Source organism: Sander vitreus, chromosome 1, assembly GCF_031162955.1.
Source record: "Sander vitreus isolate 19-12246 chromosome 1, sanVit1, whole genome shotgun sequence".
Classification (NCBI taxonomy): domain Eukaryota; kingdom Metazoa; phylum Chordata; class Actinopteri; order Perciformes; family Percidae; genus Sander; species Sander vitreus.
In genome coordinates this window covers 38213867-38236285 of record NC_135855.1, presented here as the reverse complement: position 1 = coordinate 38236285, position 22419 = coordinate 38213867, and the positions used below count along the sequence as shown (strand labels likewise).

The following is a 22419-nucleotide window of genomic DNA, read 5'->3' as shown; positions in this document are numbered from 1 at the left end:
GTAGCTTGTTTTGTCGCTACTGACTGCAGTTCTCTCGCTTAATACTGAACCAATGTCAAAGATTGTTGTTCCCATCAGTCACTTAGACACAAAAACATAGGAAAATAGGGTCCAGGTTGTAAAAAACAGTAGTTACCCTTTAAACATTCTGGGATAGATCCATCACAGGAGCTCATTAAGTATGAGACGGTGAGCAGCAGGTCTGTCATGGTATCGACTTTCAAAATATCAATATGTTCGTCTTGCTTCTTCTAACAGCAGATCGTTTAGAGCTGAAACAGTTAGTCAATAAATGGATTAGTCGAGCGACAGAAAGTTAATCTTATTGAAACTACAGCTTTAAAATCTAAATATGTGCTGGTGTGCTTTGTTTTTTTATGATAGTAAAATAAATATTTTTGGATTTTGGATTACAAGGGAATTAAAACAGGCAATAAAAGCAATGGCTCTGTGGGCATTTCCCCCAAATTTAAGATTTTTTTTTTTTTTTTTTAAACCAAATGCTTGATCGATAAGTCAAGAAAATAATCACCAGATTAATCGATAATAAAAACAAATTGTTAGTTGCAGACGAACAGCACTTTTTGCTTGAAGGGTAACTTCGGTATTTTCAACCTGGAAGAGTAAGATCCTTTTTGTTTAACCAGAAACTGGCATCACCAAACCCACCAGACTCCATTTAAATAAACAATACTTTTAGCGTGCATAGAGCCAGTATATTTTTATTTTCTTAAAGAATATTTATTACACAGGACAGCTGAAGATGTGAAAGGAGAGAGAGAGGGGGAATGACATGCAGCAAAGGGCTGCAGGACGGAATTGAAGCGGCAAGGACCGAGCCTTTACACATGAGGCACACGCTCAACCAAGTGAGCTGCTGAGGTGCAATAGAGCCAGTATACTGTATGTTCCCATGTAAATGGGTGAATTAAACAAACCAGAGTGGTGATTGTTGGAACAGTGGAAAGACGAACCAAGACCAAGTGTGTTTTATGATGGTAAAATTACTGTTTATTTAAATGGAGTCTGATGGGTTTGGTGATGGCAATTTTGGAGCTCTTTCATGTTAAACAAAAAGACCAAACAAAAATTACTATTTCTGTAGGGATCCTTTCCATAATGTTGTTAGACATTTAGGATAATTGAAGGTGTCGGCCCATTAATGTTACATCGCAGCTTGTATCTTGCTTAAAGCTATAGTGTGTAGTTTCTGTCTCCCCCATGAGGAATTCAAAGTAATGACAACAAGTTTCACAGTTGCCAGTAGCCAAGGAGGACACGGAGGATTAAAAAAACAGGATGGACTCTTCAGAAGAGGTCATTATCTTCACACGATTTTCTGCGCACAAAAGTCGCTGTACGACACAATCTTCTGAACATAGTCATACTGAGAAATCCAGAGAGAGTTGTGTGGAGCTGATAGTCTTAATAAGCTTTGTAGCAACTCAACTGGCAATGGTTTGAATGTAACGGACGTTCATTAATATAAAAAAGTTACGCACTAAAGCTTTAATACTGGAGCAATTCCAAAAATTGTTGCTCCCATCAGTCACTTAAGACACAAACAGGTTGTTTTTTGACAATGCCACGCAGACGCAGACACGCCGCTTACCCTGTTCGTAGACGTAGGAGGACTCGCAGGTCCTCCCAATGTCTCACAGAAATCAACAGCACTTGTTTTATGTTACTTTGTGATTCATTAGTTTTAGATCAGTTTGGTGTCAGAGATTTGAGACATAGGACAGAGCAAATGTCAGGAAGTCATAACAATGAGATTAAACTAATTGCAAAGAAAACAATGTTTGTAATCTAATCTAATTTGCCTGGTAATTTCACCTGTTCCTAGTTTCATCCATCCAGCCTACAGCGATGACTCCACAATGATGATGATTGGTGTCTGGAATCTCAATGTACTGCTCACTATTGAATAAACTATTGATCTGTTACATAGGAAGTAGTGAATAAGTGAACACAGAGTGATTTCGGTCCCAACCACCTTTAGAAAATGTTTTCCTGGATAATATTAATTAATAAAATATATATATATATATAAATATTATCAGCAGATTAGATCTTTACTCCCGCAAGGATCCTGGAGGGAGCCTGGGAGTATGCCCAACCGGTCTACATGTGCTTTGTGGATCTGGAGAAGGCATATGACCGGGTCCCCCTGGCGATACTGTGGGAGGTGCTGCGGGAGTACGGGGTGAGGGGGTCCCTTCTCAGGGCCATCCAATCTCTGTACAACCAAAGCGAGAGCTGTGTCCGGGTTCTCCGCAGTAAGTCGGACTCGTTTCAGGTGAGGGTTGGCCTCCGCCAGGGCTGTGCTTTGTCACCAATCCTGTTTGTAGTATTTATGGACAGGATATCGAGGCGTGGTCGGGGTGGGGAGGGGTTGCAGTTTGGTGGGCTGGGGATCTCATCGCTGCTCTTTGCAGATGATGTGGTCCTGATGGCATCATCGGCCTGTGACCTTCAGCACTCACTGGATCGGTTCGCAGCCGAGCCGGCTGGGATGAGGATCAGCACCTCTAAATCTGAGGCCATGGTTCTCAGCAGGAAACCAATGTAGTGCCTTCTCCAGGTAGGGAATGAGTCCTTACCCCAAGTGAAGGAGTTCAAGTACCTTGTGGTCTTGTTCACGAGTGAGGGGACAATGGAGCAGGAGATTGGTCGGAGAATCGGCGCAGCGGGTGCGGTATTACATTCAATTTATCCCACCGTTGTGACGAAAAGAGAGCTGAGCCAGAAGGCAAAGCTCTCAATCTACCGGTCAGTTTTTGTTCCTACCATAGCCTATGGTCAAGAAGGCTGGAGGTTATGACCGAAAGAACAAGATCCAGGGTACAAGCGGCCAAAATGGGTTTCCTCAGGAGGGTGGCTGGCATCTACCTTAGAGAGAGAGTAAGAACCACAGTCATCTGTGAGGAGCTCGGAGTAGAGCCGCTGCTCCTTTGCGTCGAAAGGAGCCAGTTGAGGTGGTTTGGGCATCTGGTAAGGATGCCCCCTGGGCGCCTCCCTAGGGAGGTGTTCCAGGCACGTCCAGCTGGGAGGAGGCCTCGGGGAAGACCCAGGACTAGGTGGAGGGATTATATCTCCAACCTGGCCTGGGAACGCCTCGGGATCCCCCAGTCGGAGCTAGTTAATGTGGCTCGGGAAAGGGAAGTTTGGGGTCCCCTGCTGGAGCTGCTACCCCCGCGACCCGATACCAGATAAGCGGACGAAGATGGATGGATATATATATATATATATATATATAGCTGTATATAAGCTGTTTTCGCTGCTTCTCTAGGTCGTGATGGCAGCTGACTCAATCTGGAAAAAAGATGTGCGATCATTATACTTGTTAGGGCCCTAAGAATGCATGTTTATTAGCGTTGCCTAGCATCTGCACCGGACAACTCTCCTACGTCTGTGGACATGGGAGGAGCCTGTTCTTTCTCATTATTCTTCTTATTCAGAATGAACATGCTGGATTTATTAAAATGGGATTCTTACTAGTTAGAACTACATTATTAGACATCTACAATCCAACTGTTACTGGTCATAATTTAAATTTCAGATATTCAAAATGAAAAACATATACCAACAATACATTTGTGGATATCTGCAATTGCCTTGTTTCTAGTCATAATTGTAGATATCTCAACCTAATTTTTAGTCTATGGTAACAACTCGTGAACTCTGAGCTTTCAGACACTTACTAATCATCATCATTATGAGTCATCACTGACGGCTGGATGGATGGAACTAGGAACAAGTGACATTACCAGGTAAATTAGATCAACAGTGAGAAATAGAGACATTTTCTAGGAAGTTTGGTTAATCTGATTGTCAAGACTTCCTGACATTTGCATTTTCCTATGTCTCAAATCTTTGACAAATCTTTGTGAGACATAGGACACTGCAAATGTCAGAAAGTCTTGAGAATCAGTGTAATAAGGAAATTGTATTGATGATGATCAGACGACAGATGAGACAGACTCTCTCTCTCTCTCTCTCTCTCTCTCTCTCTCTCTCTCAGCAGCAAGATAAAAAGGTCTTATATGTGGTCTGAACAAAGAATGCAAGACAAGGCAGCTTTATTTGTATAGCACATTTCAGCAACAGGGCAATTCAAAGTGCTTTACATAAAAACAGATTAAAAAAATTTAAAACAAATAAAATACGAGAATAAAAGTTACAGTGCAGTATAACAAATTAAACATTAAAGAGCAATTAAAAACAGTTAAACATATAAAAGCAGATCAAATAGGAGATTTTAGGCTGCTAGTATGGGACAATATATAAGCCGTTGCTCTATACACGTAATCCACCTGCAATCCTTGCCATTCCCAGAACGGGCCAGTCCCACCGGTCTTGCTTTTTAATTTATCTTTATATGCTTATATAGATTGTCATACAGTTTCAACAATGCAACTTCAGTATAAGAAATGAACAGTTATTTAAAGAAAGGCAACATCAAAAAGAAAGGTCTTCAGCCTTGATTTGAAAGAACTGAGAGTTGCAGCAGACCTGCAGTTTTCTGGGAGTTTGTTCCAGATATGTGGAGCATAAAAACTGAATGCTGCTTCCCCCTGTTTAGTTCTGACTCTGGGGACAACAAGCAGACCTGTCCCAGATGACCTGAGAGGTCTGGGGGGTTCATAGTGTAGTAGCAGATCAGAAATGTATTTTGGACCTAAACCGTTTAGTGATTTACAAACCAGCTAAAGTATTTTGAAATCAATTCTTTGAGGCACTGGAAGCCAGTGTAGAGACTTCAGAACTGGAGTGATGTGATCCACTTTCTTGGTGTTAGTGAGGACTCGAGCAGCAGCGTTCTGAATCAGCTGCAGCTGTCTGATTGATTTTTTTAGGGAGACCTGTAAAGACACCATTACAGTTGTCAAGTCTACTGAAGATAAAAGCATGGACAAGTTTTTCCAAATCCTGCTGAGACATAAGTCCTTTAACCCTTGATATATTTTTAAGGTGGTACTAGGCTGACTTTGTAATTGTCTTAATGTGGCTGTTAAAATTCAGGTCTGAGTCCATGACTGGACCAAGATTTCTGGCTTTGTCTGTTGTTTTTAACATTGTCATTTGAAGCTGAGTGCTGACTTTTAATCGTTCCTCTTTTGCTCCAAAAACAACCACCTCAGTTTTTTCTTCATTTAATTTAAGAAATTCTGGCACATCCAGTCGTTAATTTGTTCAATGCAAATATTCAGTTGTTGTATTGGACTATAGTTATAAGGTTATGTAAATTTGTGTGTCATCCGCATAACTATGGTAACTTATTTTGTTGTTTTCCATAATCTGAGCCAGTGGAAGCATGTAGATGTTAAACAGGAGAGGCCCCAGAATGGAGCCTTGGGGAACTCCGCACGTCATATTTGTATGCTCAGATGTATAATTACCTAGAGACACAAAGTAGTCCTTATTCTTTAAATAGGATTCAAACCAGTTTAGTACTGAGCCAGAAAGGCCAACCCAGTTTTCCAATCGGTCTAGTAATATGTCATGGTCGACCATATCAAATGCAGCACTGAGATCAAGTAATACTAAGACTGAAATTTTGCCACTCTCTGTGTTTAAGTGGATGTCATTAAAGACTTTAACAAGAGCTCAGTGCTGTGGTGTGGTCGAAAACCCAACTGGAAGGCATCACAACTGTTGTTTAGTGACAAGAAAAGGTTGAGTTGTTCATAGTTGCTCATTAGTGACGTGTCTAGATTGTCCTTTTTTAGAGTGGCTTGATTACTGCAGTTTTCAGCACCCATTGGTAGAATATCAAGGCAACAGGAGGAGGTTTTCAGATGTTGTATAATGTCCTCTCAGGTATCTCAGGTTTTCAGATGTTGTATAATGTCCTCTCAGGTATCTCAGGTTTTCAGATGTTGTATGGCGTCCATCTCACTATCTTACTGTAGTCTGAAGTCAGAGGTGAACTGATGAATTTGAAACAGTATTGGCGCCTCTGTCTCATACACAAATGTCCAACTGTCATCCTTTCTCACTAGTCTTCACTTACACATACAGCACATTACCATGAATCCAGAATAGCAACTATTATCATATAAGACATAAAAGAATATGCATAGGAAATAATTTCCCACTATCAATGTCATCACTTCCCATGATGTCCCACACACCTTTAAAAAAGAATGAGATCATTACACTTGATAGGGCCCTAAGAATGCATGTTTATTAGCGTTGCCTAGCATCTGCGTCGGACAACTCTCCTACGTCTGTGAACGTGGGAGGACCTGTGAGTCCTCCTACGTCTACGAACGGGGCGAGCGGCGTGTCTGCGTGCGTGGCATTTTCAAAAAACAACCTGATGGGAGTAACGGGTCCTATTTATAAACTCTCAAGACAGTGTTCTGTGATGTCACTGATGATGTCACATCATCATTTTTTATCTCACAATGCCAACATTGATGATGGTAGCGCTGCTTTCAGATGGAGTCGTGTTTAGCATGTTCACAACAAGAGTCCATAAGAACTTCCCCCTCTCGTGATATTCACGAAACTCGGAGGTGGAGATCTTCTGAAAGCTCAGAGTTCACGAGTTGTTACCATAGACTGTAAAAATGAGGTTGAGATATCTACAATTCTGACTAGAAACAATGCAACTGCAGATATCCACAAATGTAATGTGGGTATATGTTGTTCATTTTGAATATCTGAAAATGAAATTATGACCAGTATGTTCATTCTGGATCAAAAGAATAACGTTGTATGTATCTGAAAATGAAAGCTCCACATAACTGACAAAAGTGACGTAATCTGTCCTAGGAAGAATGAAGTTGTGGATATCTGAAATCACAATGTTGTGAGACAAATCATTGACTTCATCAGATGTCAGCCATCATAAATGATGATGTCACATAAACTGTGACATCATCAGTGACATCACAGAACATAGACTTGAGAGATTATGAATAGGACCTGTTACACACAAGAAATAGTATATTACTAATCTCACTTTCTCTTTTACCAGATTGGGTCAGCTGACATCCCGACCCGAAGAAATACCCAAAACAGCTGGATGGAGCTCAGAACATCACCAGGTAAGTTCAATTATTATTCAGAATTCTTCTTTTTTTTAAACATACGCAACATCATTTGCGTGTTCACTTTTTCACTAATACCGATTTTTTTTTTTAAATCTTTTTTTAAAAATGTCTTCATGGATTTTTCATTACACTTAGAATATAATGTGATAATGTTATTGTGTAGCACATTACATTGCAACTTTTCTTAAACAAGTCTCAAACTAATCCCAAAGTACTCACAATATAAAACTACTGCTGTTGATTGAGTCTGTTCATTGTGTGAGAAATCGTTGACTTCATCAGAGGAACTACATGATGACGCTGATGTCATGATGGCTCGCTGTTCTTGCTCAGTCCAATTTCTGGTTTCTTTCTTTCTTCTTTTTTTTTAAACCTAAAATGATGTTGATGTTAATTAAACAATTAATAAATGAAGTATAACTTTGTTTACTATTCTATGGCTTAAAACAACTGAGGTTACTGTCATTTCATGCTTGTGCTACATGTTTATTAGCGTTGCCTAGCGTCTGCGTCGGACAACTCTCCTGCGTCTGTGGACACGGGAGGACCTACGAGTCCTCCTACGTCTACGAATGGGGCGAGCGGCGTGTCTGCGTGGCATTGTCAAAAAACAACCTGATGGGAGTAACGGGTCCTATTTATAAACTCTCAAGACAGTGTTCTGTGATGTCACTGATGATGTCACATCATCATTTTTTATCTCACAATGCCAACATTGATGATGGTAGCGCTGCTTTCAGATGGAGTCGTGTTTAGCATGTTCACAAACAGAGTCCATAAGAACTTCCCCCTCTCGTGATATTCACGAAACTCGGAGGTGGAGATCTTCTGAAAGCTCAGAGTTCACGAGTTGTTACCATAGACTGTAAAAATGAGGTTGAGATATCTACAATTCTGACTAGAAACAATGCAACTGCAGATATCCACAAATGTAATGTGGGTATATGTTGTTCATTTTGAATATCTGAAAATGAAATTATGACCAGTAACAGTTGGATTGTAGATGTCTAATAACTGAGCTCTAACTAGTACAAATTATATTGCATAAATCTAGTATGTTCATTCTGGATCAGAAGAATAACGTTGTATATATCTGAAAATGAAAGCTCCACATAACTGACAAAAGTGACGTAATCTGTCCTAGGAAGAATGAAGTTGTGGATATCTGAAATCACAATGTTGTGAGACAAATCATTGACTTCATCAGAGGTCAGCCATCATAAATGATGATGTCACATAAACTGTGACATCATCAGTGACATCACAGAACATAGACTTGAGAGATTATGAATAGGACCTGTTACACACAAGAAATAGTATATTACTAATCTCACTTTCTCTTTTACCAGATTGGGTCAGCTGACATCCCGACCCGAAGAAATACCCAAAACAGCTGGATGGAGCTCAGAACATCACCAGGTAAGTTCAATTATTATTCAGAATTTTTTATTTAATTTTAAATTAACGTCAACATCATATTAGGTAAGAAAATACAAAAAAAGAAGAAAGAAAGAAAGAAACCAGATTTGGACCCGAGCAAGAACATGACATCGGTGTCATCATGTAGTTCCTCTGATGAAGTCAATGATTTCTCACAGAGATCAACAGCAGTAGTTCTATGTTTTGAGTACTTTGTGATGAATTAGTTCCAGCTGATCCAGAATGCTGCAGCGCGTGTTCTGACAAGAACTAAGAAAAGAGATCATATTTCTCCTGTATTAGCTTCTCTGCATTGGCTTCCTGTAAAATCCAGGATTGAATTTAAAATCCTTCTCCTGACCTACAAAGCTCTAAATGGTCAAGCACCATCATATCTAGAAGAGCTCTTAGTACCTTATTGTCCCACTAGAGCACTGCGCTCCCGGAATTCAGAGCTTCTTGTGGTTCCTAGAGTCTCTAAAAGTAGGATGGGAGCCAGAGCCTTCAGCTATCAGGCTCCTCTCCTGTGGAACCAGCTCCCAGTCTGGGTTTGGGGGGCAGACACCGTCACCACCTTTAAGAGTAAACCTAAAACTCTCCTCTTCGATAAAGCTTATAGTTAGGGAGTGAGGAGTTGCAGCGTCCACCTAGACCGGCCCACCTGCTTCTCTTCATAGTCGTCTGATTCATTTACCATATAATCAATAATATAATCAGAGTAGAGGGAGGCAGGCCAGTACAGCCTGATCCGGTTGGGGAGAGTTCTAGCCTGACCAGGCTCCTCTCCTTAACCTGACTCTCTTAGTTATGCTGTTATAGTTTTAGACTGCCTGGGGACTTCCTTTGACACACTGAGCTTCTCTCTCCTCTCCATTTCCATTTGTGTGCATCCTTGTCCCAGAAATGCTTGTTACTAACTCCCCAGAGTCCTTATGTTTTTTTCATTTATGTTTCCTTGGATTAAGGTGGCACCAAAATCATGGTTGCAGCTGTCGCCGTGGTCCTGCTGCACGCTCTGCCATGCCCTGTTACACCCTGCTACGCTCTGCGGTGCCCTGCAGTGTCCTGCTACGTTCTGCTACGTCCTGCTGCGTCCTGCTGCGTCCTGCTACGATCTGCGGTGCCCTGCAGTGTCCTGCTACGTCCTGCAGTGCCCCGCTACGCCATGAACTACTACAACTACTATTTCTAGTCATAGTTCCATTATCTTTATTGTGACTATAATTGCCATTGTTCATCACACCCCCACCCGGCACCGTCAGACACCGCCTACCAAGATCCTGGGTCTGTCCGAGGTTTCTCCCTAAAAGGGAGTTCTTCCTCGCCACTGTCGCACTAAATGCTTTCTCTTGGGGGAATTACTAGTGTGGTCTAGACCTACTATCTGTAAAATCTGTAAAGTGTCTTGAGATAACCCTTGTTATGATTTGATACTATAAATAAGATTGAATTGAATTGAGATCAGTTTGGTGACATAGATTAGACACAATGCAAATGTCTTGACAATCAGATTAAACTAACAATGTAATGTATGTACCACACAATAACATTATTATAAGTGCAAAGAGAAATCAATAAAGACATTGTTTAAAAAACAAAAGACAAGTAGTAAGGGATCCTATTCATAAAATCTCATGCCTATGTTTTGTGATATCACTGATGACGTCACAGTTGACACGTGACATCAGCATTTATGACCCCACAGATGCAACATTCCATGTGACAATTTGACACATCAAGGGCTGTTAACTGTCTGAACTATACAGTACATGCGTCACATTGAGGGAGGATAGAACTAGGACACATTAACTTAACGTATACGTCAGAGTATCCAACACTACACACCACGTGCATCATTTCTTGCTTTACCGTTGCTTGTTCGTTCTTTTTTCGTTTAATTTTCTTTATCTTCTTTTACTATTTCTTTATATGTTGTTACGTTCTTTTTCTTTTGATCTCGAGAGAATAGTCTCGCTGTCTGAGAAGTGGCTTTCCTTCCTCCTGCCCAGCCATAGGTGGGTTCGGGACACAGCCTATACTGGATGTACTTCCTATGATAATGTCAGTGAGTGTCCCATGTGAATTGTGATATCATAGAACATTGCCTGACATGCTATATAAATATAAACCCATCACACCCCGAGGTTGTTTTATGACAATGCCACGCAGACAGGCCGCTCGCCCTGTTCGCAGACGTAGAAGACCTCGCAGGTCCCCTGCTGCTTGCAGACGTATGAGAGTTGTCCAACGCAGACACTAAGTAACCTCAATAAACATGTAGCCCAAGCATCAAAATGACTGTTTACCTCATTAATGCATTTTTTGAAAAAAACCCTGACTCATGTAAGGATGTACCTTGTCAACAATTCAGTTTTCATGTAGTCTCGCTTTGCCAGACCTTCCTCCACAGCGCTGCGGAGGAGGGTTTGGTTAGTCCACACAGCATTCTGGGATGGGAGAAAAACATGCTCTGGTTTATTGGCATTTCTTTAAACCAATCACAATCGTCTTGAGCGGTGCTAAGCGCCAGACGGAGCCCCGGTGCCGCTGCAAAATAGCCTCGGGAAGGAACTTGTTTTGGTGGAACGTGTACGTTTTTTTTCTCAAAACATGGCATTTCCTTTTGTTGACGATCCCGTTGATGAAGAAGCTGTATTACTTCGCAGGGAGTTAAACATAAGTCGGGAGATGATATTGAGGTCCCGACTATAGATGTATTTTCATTTCCAGTTAACTACCTATGTGAGCGTTATGGTTTTTCTTCCCAGTCTATCAGTTATGTAGCCTAAATAACCTTATCCGTCCTCATATCACTAACGTCACCCATCGTGGACATGCTTTACATCCCAGCACATTCTTTGTGTCGCATTACGTTTTTTTGCAAATGGCAATTTTCTTTACAACATTGGTGATGCGGAGCATTTTAGTAAAGCCGCTGTAGCGCCGTCAGAAGAGTGTGACTCGCTCTGAAACGCGTTTTTAAACGTTTTTGTAGCGTTCCCTGGACACAAACCAGTAAGAGCCATTAAAAAGGAGTTCCACAGTATTGCAGGTGAATGATGTAAACCCTTTGAAATAAAAGATTATGAATTATAATTCTGTTAATGATGGGGCTGCAGCCTCAGAATGGGATTAGTAGGCCGCAGGATTGCACCTAAATGAAATAGATTATAGGTTCAATACCAGTTTACCAATAATATTATACTTATGATTAAATAGGTTAATACCCTATATTGGAATTTACACATTTACTCTAGCAGCTATTTTCTCCCACGCAGATTCTCTTTTGCAGCAGCTGCCGTGTTGCTTTTTTAATGAAATACATGTTGAAACTCGCTGTATGTGCACGAGTATTTCTGCGACTGGTTTGTTTGTGGTTGTTACCATGGTGAATCGTAGTATCGGAGTTGATTGAACCAACTCAAATCAGCTGTTCTGGAACCAAAAACTCAGAGTTTCTCATCTCAGGGTAAATCGACTCAGAGTTCAGGGTTAGACTCAGAGTTTGTTAAACCTCCTTCCTGAAACGGACCCCGGGTTAAGACAAACACAGAAGTTACCCTTAAATATAATTTGTGGGCATTATTTGCTTTATAAATAATGTAGTTGTCACTGTATATATTAATTTGCACTACAGTGATGCATAATATATAAAAATGTCTAACAGAGTGAGTGATGAGGTCTTCAGTCGTAACTTTACTTAAGTAAAAGTACTAATACCACACTGAAACTGTTACAGTCAAGATTTAACAAATCTTAATTTACAATCCAAAGCTGGACAGACTTTAACCAATAAAAGAAATAAAAACATACAATACTTGTACAGAAATGACTTTTTTGGGGTCTTTTTTTTTATTCATGTTTTAGACAATATTTTCAGATGAGGAGGATAATAATGTTACAACCAGCTGTTTATTTGTAAAATACCACAGCGTATTTTTACGGGTTGGTGATAAACAGTGACGAATGAACATCCGATAGAAAGAAAAACAATACAAAAAGAGAAATGGTTGTGAAGAGGTTTCCCTCTGCGGACTAGGTGAGGATGTCGTGGGCTTGTTGCTCCACCAGCATGGCCATGTTCTTAACGTCTCCACACCAGAAGTCCAGACGCTCCTTCATACCTTTGATCTGAAACAGAAAAAACACTTTGTCAGGCGCACCAAACGTTGTAAACAAATCTCTCACGGTCGAAGTGCTCGCTTGTTTATCGAACAGAATATTCGAGTGAAACTCTGACACTTCTATATATAAATAATGGAGTAATATTTTAGAAGGCGGCGAACAATGTGAGCAGCTGAAAGAGAGAGAGAATATATATATATATATATATATATATATATATATATATATATATATATATATATATATATATATATATATATGTATGAATGAGGCCTCACCTGCTGCAGGTCCAGCACTCTGGGCTGCACCCAGGTCATCTGCACCTTCTGGTCCACCTCATCAATGTTACCTTTGATCAGCCCCACGGACAGAGCCTTCATCACCAGCAGCTCCACCTGCAGCACACGCTCCATCAGTTCTCACAGATCAACACGCTCTCATGTTCAAAACAAATGTCAAAACTACTGGAGGATCTGCTCTGTGCAGGCGGTAAGACTAGGAGTGGGGATCTTCACTGGTCTCACGAGTCGATGTGATCACGATTATCCTGTCGTCGACTCAAATCCATTCAACATCACGATGCGTCACCTCCTCAATTTTATTTAATACTGCTACATGTTTTTCGTCATCAAAGTCATGTAGTCAGATATATATGAACTCCCCTGAGAAAACTCAGATTGGACCGATGGTCTAGCTAGCTGTCTGGATTTACCCTGCAGAGATCTGAGGAGCAGTTAACCATAGTCCTCAGAAATCCACCGGAGGTTAGAACAACACAAAGGAAGAGGAAGGGGACGGATATCGGTGAAAAGACACGCATCCGGCGGAATTTCCTGCGGCAGCGGAGCAATCCCACGTCATGGATATAGACTAGGACACAGCAGACAAAAGGCAAAGACTAAAAAAGCAACATCAGTAGGCAACGATCGTTTATGGTCTGTTGTAGACCTCTAGAATACCATTCCACTTTCATTTGTTAATTTTTTTTATATTTAGTTAGGAAACCAGAACGAGCTAACTATTGATAACATAAGCACTTTGGCTCGGTGGATGTCGATTTTAAAGTCATGTTAAAACTATTTCCCCATCCTTCTTCCGATTTCCAGCCGCAGCCTGTCCCCCCCCCCCCCACTAACGTTACGTAACGTTTGCTCACAAAGCCTTGTGTTTCTCACTCCCGTAACTCATTGTTCATCAGACGTGACATGAGAAGAGGGAGATTAGCTCGTCATCCAACTGACCTCGTTGACGGGGATTTTGGCACTCTTAGCGATCTCGGTGAAGGTGAGCTGTCGGTTGTTTGCAGGACGAGTGAAAGTCATCTGGAAGAGAAAAGAGACACTTTAAGTGATTTAATATTCAAGTTTGTAAACCTTCAGGGTGACATCATCTCGGTCACATACAAAGTGGGAGGAAATGATCAACGTCAGACTCATTTTGAACAAACTGTACATTTGTTTCAGTGTTTGAAGAAGTCGTTATTCCTCGGTCAGACCATAAAGTGGTGCTGCAAGATATACATACAAGCTGAGGGCTGTCCTTGTTCAAAGAAATTCTTAGTCGACTTACACTTTAATGACTTTGTCGACTAATAAATTAGCTGATTTAATCGACAGAGCTGTACGCCGATTTATTGGGACTTTAGCTTATTCCCCGTATCCCCCAGAGTTAGATAAGTCCATACATACCCTTCTCATCTCCGTGCGTGTTGTAACTCTGTCTGATGCCCCCACTGCTAGCCTAGCTTAGCACAGATCCTGGAGGTAACCGGCTCCATCTCCACACCCATGGTGAGGAGCAGAGAGTAACAACGGGGCTTCTCAGGTGCTGCGAGCAAATCACTCCGCCCAAGTAGCAGAAGTAGCTGTGCTTTGCCTTTCTGAGAATATAGTTCCCAGTTTGTATACGGTTAGAAGATGGCTGTGTCTCATGTGACCTTGTTATTTGTACACGCTGTGACTATACAAATCACAACATGTAAATAGGAACATGTTGGCGTTATTTTGTCACTTATTGGGAGCAGTAGGCTAGATGGAGCCGGTTACCTCCAGGATCTGTGCTAAGCTAGGCTAGTGGTGGGGGCGTCAGACAGAGTTACAACACGCACAGAGATGAGAAGGGTATGTATGGACTTATCTAACTCTGGGGGATACGGGGAATAAAATAAAGTCCCAATAAGTCAGCGTGTTCCTTTAAGACAAGAGAAGCGCAATATCAATGCAGTCCGTTGACCATCTGTAAAACTGAGTTTCTCCACAAAGAGTCATGCAAAAGCACCACTTTAAATCTTGTGTTTATCAGAAATGTGCTCATCAGTTTCTTGGAAATGAGTCATTCAGCATGAAAGGGAATAAAAAACAACTAATTGACTGAAGAAGGTGGGGTCCTCACCTCCATCACGCAGAGCAGCTGGATCTTCTGCATCAGTTTGGCTTCATTTGTTGCGAGATCAGGCTACAACCAAGAGAGAGAAAAATAAAGAAATCAGACAGTTGCCAAATATCAGCGATGATGTTCGAGTGTAAAATCCTGTGACCCGGTTCCAGATGTCTGTTGGCACGGCAACAGCTCCGATCAAAAGGTTGCGTAATACATCCTCTCCGTTACCGAGGTTTAAACTCGGCTATCACCAGCGGTGGAAGTATTATTCAGATCCTTTACTACAGTAAAAGTACCAATACCACACTGTAGAAGTACTCTGTTACAAGTCAAAGTCCTGCAGTGAAAATGTTGCTTCAGTAAAAGTATGCAAGTATCATCAGGAAAATGTATTTAAAATATCAAAAGTAAAAAGTACTCAATGCAGAAAAATCCTCATATTTAGGAAACTGGAAAGGATCCAAACTGTTGTGTGTTTAATGGTCTAATCATCTCAGCTGGACTTGTAGGCCGTTATATTGTTGGGTAGTTTACTTTATAATGAAACATCAGATTTTATAAACTACATGTGTTTTGTGAGCAATGACCTTAATGTGTAAAGTAACTAAAGCTGTAACAGATCAATGTAGTGGAGTAAAAAGTACAATATTTCTCTCTGAAATGTAGCGGAGTAGAAGTAGAAAGTGGCATGAAAAGAAAAGACTCAAGTAAAGTACCTCAACATTTGGACTTAAGAGTAAATGTACTTAGTTACATTCCATCGCTGAGTATGACTGAACTGTGTCGGGCACACGCGTGAAGAGAAAGTAGATTTTTAATATCTTATTTCTCCGTTTATCATAACTGGGGCTGATTAAGGCCAGTGATGTATTGCTGTAGAGGTTTAAAGGTGTAATCGTCTAGGGCCGTCCTTGAGTAAAGATATTCTTAGTCAAAAACATGACAGACAAATCTATTTCTCGGGGTCGTTGATTTAATCAACAGATCTGTAAAACTGAGTTCCTCGGCAGAGACTCAAGCAAAAGTAGGACAGTGCAATTAATCCATTTAATCGTGCTTATGATTTTCGACTCCCAATGATCACAAAACAGAATAATCGAGAAAAACAATTATTTAGCTCATTACGTTTTGCAAGTAAACTCTTATTTTCTCTTGTGCTCTGATTGAAAACAATCAGAGCTCCTCATGCAATACATATCCAGTAACGGAGCTAAAGCAGGCTAAAAGAAAGCTAAATTAATTAGTGTAAAAAAACAAATGAAGACGAAAAAAAAATCACAAGTCACAAGATCTCAACCCAACAACATACCTTTACATCCCTTTCTTCAAAGTATTTTCAACTTATACATACGTGATTTTAAACCGCAGAGTAACGTCAGACAACCTGCTTCCTGTTTACACCGACACGCACATGCCCAGTGTGTGTGAAAGGTCATGTGATACGTGTTGTCAGACGTGTTAATATAGTGGAGATCAGTTCTGCTACTGGAGCTAAAACTTTTGTGTAGACGGAGATCGATTTTGTCTCAAAGCGCAGCTTAAAAAAGGAAACGGGAGCAGTGTAGACGTAGCCTATGTTGAGCGGTTATATAAGGGTCGTTCACCTGTTGGCCCCAGGCGGTCTTGAAGCCCTGGAATTTCTCCACATTGCCTCCATTGAAGGCGTATAGTGTATCGATGAGCCACTGTTTGTCTGTGTTCCTCAGGGTCTCCAGCACAGGATGCATCAGCTGCAAAGACACGACAGCAGGCGTCAACAAGCTTCATTTAAAAGACCGGCCGGCATCGATAAACAACATGCATCCAACGTGCAGCTGTTAAACCCACCAGCTCCCCAAAGTTGTAAACTCCTTCTCCCAAGAGTCCAGCCAGTCCCAGTGTGAACGCCCGTTCCTGCTTCTCCGTCTCTGTGGAGTAACGACAACATCACGGTTCAACGTTAAAGAAAAAAAAAAAAATATTTACTTTCCCAAAGTCAAATTTTTATTGGCCCCTAGAAATGATTTATACCTGCACGTAATCAATTATTTTTTCCCGGAGAAAAAGAAAAAAACTTTTAAAAGCGTTAAAAAAAATGTCCGAGTACTTCAGCCCCCCCCCCCTAAAAAAAAAAAAAAAAAAAAAAAACACGTTCTTGGCCAACGGCACAATCAAATGATTCTCTGACGGGTGCAAGAGAAAAATGATATAATTTATGATACGATGATGCCTGAACAGGTAAGTGAGTTGTTCTAGTTACTGGCAGGGGCGTAGCACAACATTCTGGGCCCTGTAGAAAGGCATTTTCTATGGGCCCCTCCCCGCATCCACAGCTATTCATTCTAGCATCTTTTTGGGCCCTCCTCACATGAGGGCCCTGGGTACCCAGTCCCCTCCCCCCCCCCAGTCTGACACCCCTGGTTACTGGCCCGACGTGGGGTTTTACGCGCCCCCGGGCCGTTATTGTTGAGCCCTGAACATGAAATCATTCAGCCACGGATATGAAAGGCGTTCCGTGTGTCTTTGCTCACCTGGAAGGTCTGTAATCTCCACACAGCCGAGGTAGCGCAGAGCGTCCTTGTAGTAGGACGCGTGGTTCCCGATGATGCGGTAATATTTGCTGGAGAGGTCGTAAAACCGGCCGTGGACCGACGTCACGCCGGGCAAGTTATTCAACATTTCCTCGACGTCTTCAATGATTTTCTGGAAGTGACAAAAGGAGAATCTCTGGTTATCGTGGATCACGTTTCTTCTACTTTAAAAAACTTTTGCCCGTTTTCACTCATCTTTACAGGCGTATATGTCAGAGTCATAACATGATTTAGCTGCACTTTTTGTTTCCAGAATAGGTCAGGCTATGTAAAAATACCATTATCTGGCAGGTCAGTAGTATTATAGATGTTCTAGGACTGTTTATATTATTAATTATCATAATCATAATAATAATATTATAACATTAAGTTTATTTGATAGAGCACCTTTTACAAACAAAGTGCTTCACATGATAAATTGTCGTCACTTCTTGTTGACGTTTGAAGTATTGTCAAACAAAACAGAGGCTAGTTCGCCCCTCCCTCCTCCTCCTCATCCCGTCCCCTTCCGCACACTAACCCTCCAACCCCCACCCCGAAATCCTTCTCGTCGGTTATTGGCTGGAACGCTGGAACACTGTTTGTTATGTTTGGTGGTGCAGGTTGGCCAGTTTGTTTTTGTTGGCGTTTGTGGAGCCTGGGCTGTCTACAGAGACAGTGTGTTCAGGGGACAGGCAGCTCGCGGATAGTCAGGAGATGTTTGCTGTATGTGACGAAAAATGTTGTAGCCTAAAAAACGAGTGACATCGCTTAGAGCACCTTTAAAAACCCAAAGTTACAAACATGAGACAAAAGCAAGTTTGAAACAAGCGAGTCTTCAGCTGCTTTTTAACAGCATCAACAGAGACTGCAGAACGTGAGACAAGAGGAAGGGCGTTCCACAGGGTCGGAGACACCACTTCAGGGATGCATCAATCCAACCGTTTCTCTACAGATACCTAAACTCGGCGCTTCGGTTTCTTTTAACAGCTGTTGGTGTTACCGACATATTTACGTGTGAACGCCACCAGCAGCGTGACGTTCGAAGGGAGAGCGCTGAGAGTTCAGGAGCGTTTACCTTTGTGGCGGGAAGGTCGTTGATCTCCAGTTTAAGTCTGCCGATGGAAGTCTTGCAGAGAATGACGGCTTCGTCGCTGCTTTTCACCTGAACCAGACAGAGACACGGTAAGGTTTGCTCAAAAATCACAGTTCATAAAATTCCATAATTTACACTTAGTTGCCAGTTTACGATTGGGTACACGTACCTACAAACTGATGCAGTTTAATACAACAGTTCTGCAATAAATCCTCCTTCACGAAGGTTATAATGTTCAGTTTGTGTTGATGCAACTTTATGATCATTTTTGGAGGATGCAGTTTGTGATGCTGTATAACTTGTTTGTGATATACAGAGAGTGGTTTCTGTTATATGAACTACTATGACAAAACATCTCTCAGTAAAACACAACATCACCAGTGACTACAGCCTTCAAAACAACCATAGAGTTAAAGTGCTCATATTGTGCTCATTTTTAGGTTCAGGTATGTAGAGGTTGTACCAGAATAGGTTTAGATTGTTTAATTTTCAAAAAACACCATATTTTTGTTGTACTGCACATTGCTGCAGCTCCTCTTTTCACCCTGTGTGTTGAGCTCTCTGTTTTAGCTACAGAGTGAGACATCTCACTTCTGTTCCATCTTTGTTGGGAGTCGCACATGTGCAGTACCTAGGTAAGGACTACTAGCCAGTCAGAAGCAGAGTATGAGGGCGTGCCCTGACAGTACCTAGGTAAGGACTACTAGCCAGTCAGAAGCAGAGTATGAGGGCGTGCCCTGACAGTAGCTAGGTAAGGACTACTAGCCAGTCAGAAGCAGAGTATGAGGGCGTGCCCTGACAGTAGCTAGGTAAGGACTACTAGCCAGTCAGAAGCAGAGTATGAGGGCGTGCCCTGACAGTAGCTAGGTAAGGACTACTAGCCAGTCAGAAGCAGAGTATGAGGGCGTGCCATGCTAGCAGCTAGGCGAGCATTATAACGTGTGTTCCAAAGTGACCACGTTTGTCTCTGAAGTAAAGGCTGGACTACAATAGAGCTGTTTGGAGCAGTTTGTGAACAGTGTTTTCTGTTGGAGATGGTAAGTCCCTTTGGGGTGGACTTTGGGCTTTTTCACTTTGTAAACCTATAACATGCACAAAAAAGATATATAACACAATAAAGGAAAGGGGAAAAGCCAAAAAGCATCATATTTAAACTTTAAATCAACTTCCTTAAAACAGTTGAAATTAAAACTTGTTCTAATATTCATAAAAAGGTAAATTTTATTGCAAGTTATTACTGTGGTGTTGGCCTGCATTAGCTTTGGTTAGATGTCTTACCTTTTCCTTGGTCTTCTCAAGAAAAGTGATGGCATCTTTCGGATCTGGGGAAAAAAACATTTTTGTAAATACTAAAAAAAGTTTAAAAAAATAAAATAAAAAAAGTGTATTCTGCTGAGAAATATTTCCTGCTACATCATGTTGCTCTTACCTTTCATCTGTCTGGCAACATACAGTATAATCTCCATGAGGGACAATGGGTTGATTCTGACGAGGGAGAAAAAATAAAATAAGCACCGAAAGAAGCAGGAAATACTGAACTGGCGGACGGAGTGTTTGAGGAACTTATCTCACCTGTGTTCGAAGTCACTGAGGAAATTGTCATAGAGCTTTAAGAAGAAAGAAAAAAAAGAGCTGTCAGAGCACAAAAAAACATCAAAACGTTCAATGTTTATCTCATTAGTGTGGTCATTAGGGCTGCACGACATGAGGAAAATATACGATACATTGTGCAGCCCTAGTGGCCATGAACAGTATTTAGACTTTGACATTATTTACGGTTGAAGATCCTAATTAAGAGAAAATGAGCAAAGCGTGTAAAGTTCAACGTTTACGTAAATGTCTGGTATGTAAATGTTGGTACAGATTTTACTTTAATCCCTTATAACCAGTGGTGAGGCTTCCAGTTGCGACGTCACGTGTGCCTGTGCCGTTACCTGTATGAGGCCATCTCCTGTTTTGAAGCAAGGATCTTTCACAAAGTCTGTCAGTCTGAGAGTCAACTGATGCCACAATCTGCCAAATAAAAAAAACAGTTAGTGAATACATGAAGATAGACAAATGTCCCAAAAGACAAGTTGTATTGTTTTTGTAGAATCAACAGGGTTTCTACCCAGAAAAGTCGTTAGGCTCGATGGCAAGTGTGACGAGGGCCGAGCCTTGGCCAGTCACAGACTGATGGCAGTGTTAAAGCTCTAGTGCGTATCGTTTTGATATTAAAGTGCTCATATTATGCTCATTTTCAGGTTCATAGTAGAGGTTGTACCTGAATAGGTTTATTTGGTTTAATTTTCAAAAAAACACCATATATTTGTTGTACTGCACATTGCTGCTGCTCCTCTTTTCACCCTGTGTGCTGAGCTCTCTGTTTTAGCTACAGAGCGAGACATCTCACTTCTATTCCATCTTTGTTGGGAGTCGCACATGCTCAGTACCTAGGTAAGGACTACTAGCCAGTCAGAAGCAGAGTATAAGGGCGTGCCACGCTAGCAGCTAGGCGAGCATTATAACATGTAACATTGGTCACGGAAGTAAAGGCTGGACTACAATAGAGCTGTTTGGAGCAGTTTGTGAACAGTGTTTTCTGTTGGAGATGGTAAGTCCCTTTGGGGTGGACTTTGGGCTTTTTCACTTTGTAAACCTATAACATGCACACAAAAAAAAAGATATATAACACAATAAAGGAAAGGGAAAAAGCACAATGAACGTCTGTTACATTCAAGCCATTGCCAAATGAGTTGCTACAAAGCTAATTAAGACTATCAGCTCCACACAACTCTCTCTGGATCTCAGTATGACTATGTCCAGAAGATTGTGGTGTCCGGTGACTTTTGCGCTCAGAAACTCAGGTGAAGATAATTACTAGGGGTGTGCAAAATGTTTTTTATTCACATTCGTATCGCGATTCAAGCTCTACCGATTCAAAATCGATTCATATTTTTTATTTTATTTTATGTCTACTGCAATCATATGGGAAAACTATCATTTACATATTGTGAATCGTTTAATAATCAAGAATCGTTTGTCTTGAATCGAATATGAATCGATTGTTTTGCACACCTCTACTAGCTAATGATGTATTTTACAGAGCAAACGACTATTTTAAGGTCATTCAGTTCTGCCTCCATGGTAATGTGTTCTTACAAAACGGCATTATACGGTTAAGATTTGATAGTATAAATAAAATTGAATTGAATATTAAACGTATTATATTCTTATGGTGCAGTGACTAAGGACTCGTCTATAGCATCAACGTTAGCAAACAGCTAAGGACAACTTGTGATAAACTGTCTTCCACTGGCCAACATTAACGGTGTTATGTTGAAAGCTACAAACCATTAACTTATATATACGTTATTGATTTAAATTTATATTAAAAAAATACTTTTAAAAGCAACATTTCCGTTCTGATCTACAAGAAGAAACTTGCGGCTAACATTAGCCGAACCTCAGCTAACGCTAGCTAGCTCCGTGCATGACTCAGCGTGCGTTTCCAATGAATGAGCGAGCTAACGTTAGCTAGCCTAGCGTTAGCAGAGCATTTAGCTAGCTGACTTTTTTTGTACCTTTTGTTGTACAAATCCTCCAAAGTGTGCCACTCCGTCGCCATCTCCGGCGTGGAGCTGGTGCTCTGCTGCTGTTTGAGGAACCCGGTAACATCTCTCATTGTAGCAACAAAATTTAAAAGTTAAATGTATATTCGGGGGCTGATGAGTGTTGCTGAATCTTCAGCTAACGTCAACCAGCTTGCCGTGTTGTGAGTCTGCTGCTGGGCGCAAAGGATGATGGG

At 41.2% G+C, this 22419-nt stretch overlaps 1 protein-coding gene and 1 long non-coding RNA gene across 2 annotated transcripts in view; one reads left to right on the top strand and one right to left on the bottom strand.

Moving 5' to 3' along the window:
- Positions 1-10056, top strand: part of LOC144520842 (uncharacterized) — a 43468-nt gene extending 33412 nt beyond the window's left edge. The window contains exons 2-4 of the long non-coding RNA XR_013502254.1: positions 6989-7058; positions 8414-8483; positions 9449-10056. This is a non-coding gene — a long non-coding RNA (uncharacterized LOC144520842). The remainder of the gene's footprint in view (positions 1-6988; positions 7059-8413; positions 8484-9448) is intronic.
- Positions 10057-12312: 2256 nt separating this feature from the next.
- Positions 12313-22395, bottom strand: psmd13 (proteasome 26S subunit, non-ATPase 13). Its single transcript, XM_078254845.1, has 13 exons — positions 22196-22395; positions 20567-20645; positions 20205-20239; positions 20062-20117; positions 19911-19954; positions 18615-18701; positions 17498-17669; positions 16815-16894; positions 16592-16717; positions 15000-15062; positions 13850-13930; positions 12887-13003; positions 12313-12614 (listed from the first exon to the last, which is right to left on the bottom strand). The coding sequence occupies exons 1-13, from the start codon at positions 22294-22296 to the stop codon at positions 12519-12521; spliced, it is 1137 nt and encodes a 378-aa protein (XP_078110971.1). The 5' UTR covers positions 22297-22395; the 3' UTR covers positions 12313-12518.
- Between the last annotated feature and the right edge of the window lie 24 nt (positions 22396-22419).

Bases quoted from the DNA above. Each gene is read 5' to 3' on its own strand.
- psmd13 (XM_078254845.1), bottom strand. From the start codon at position 22,296: ATGAGAGATGTTACCGGGTTCCTCAAACAGCAGCAGAGCACCAGCTCC. The intron at 18,702-19,910 runs GTAAGACATCTA...TGTCTGGTTCAG, and splicing joins TTGAGAAGACCAAGGAAAAG to GTGAAAAGCAGCGACGAAGC. The intron at 12,615-12,886 runs GTGAGGCCTCAT...TTTCTGTTTCAG, and splicing joins GAGTGCTGGACCTGCAGCAG to ATCAAAGGTATGAAGGAGCG.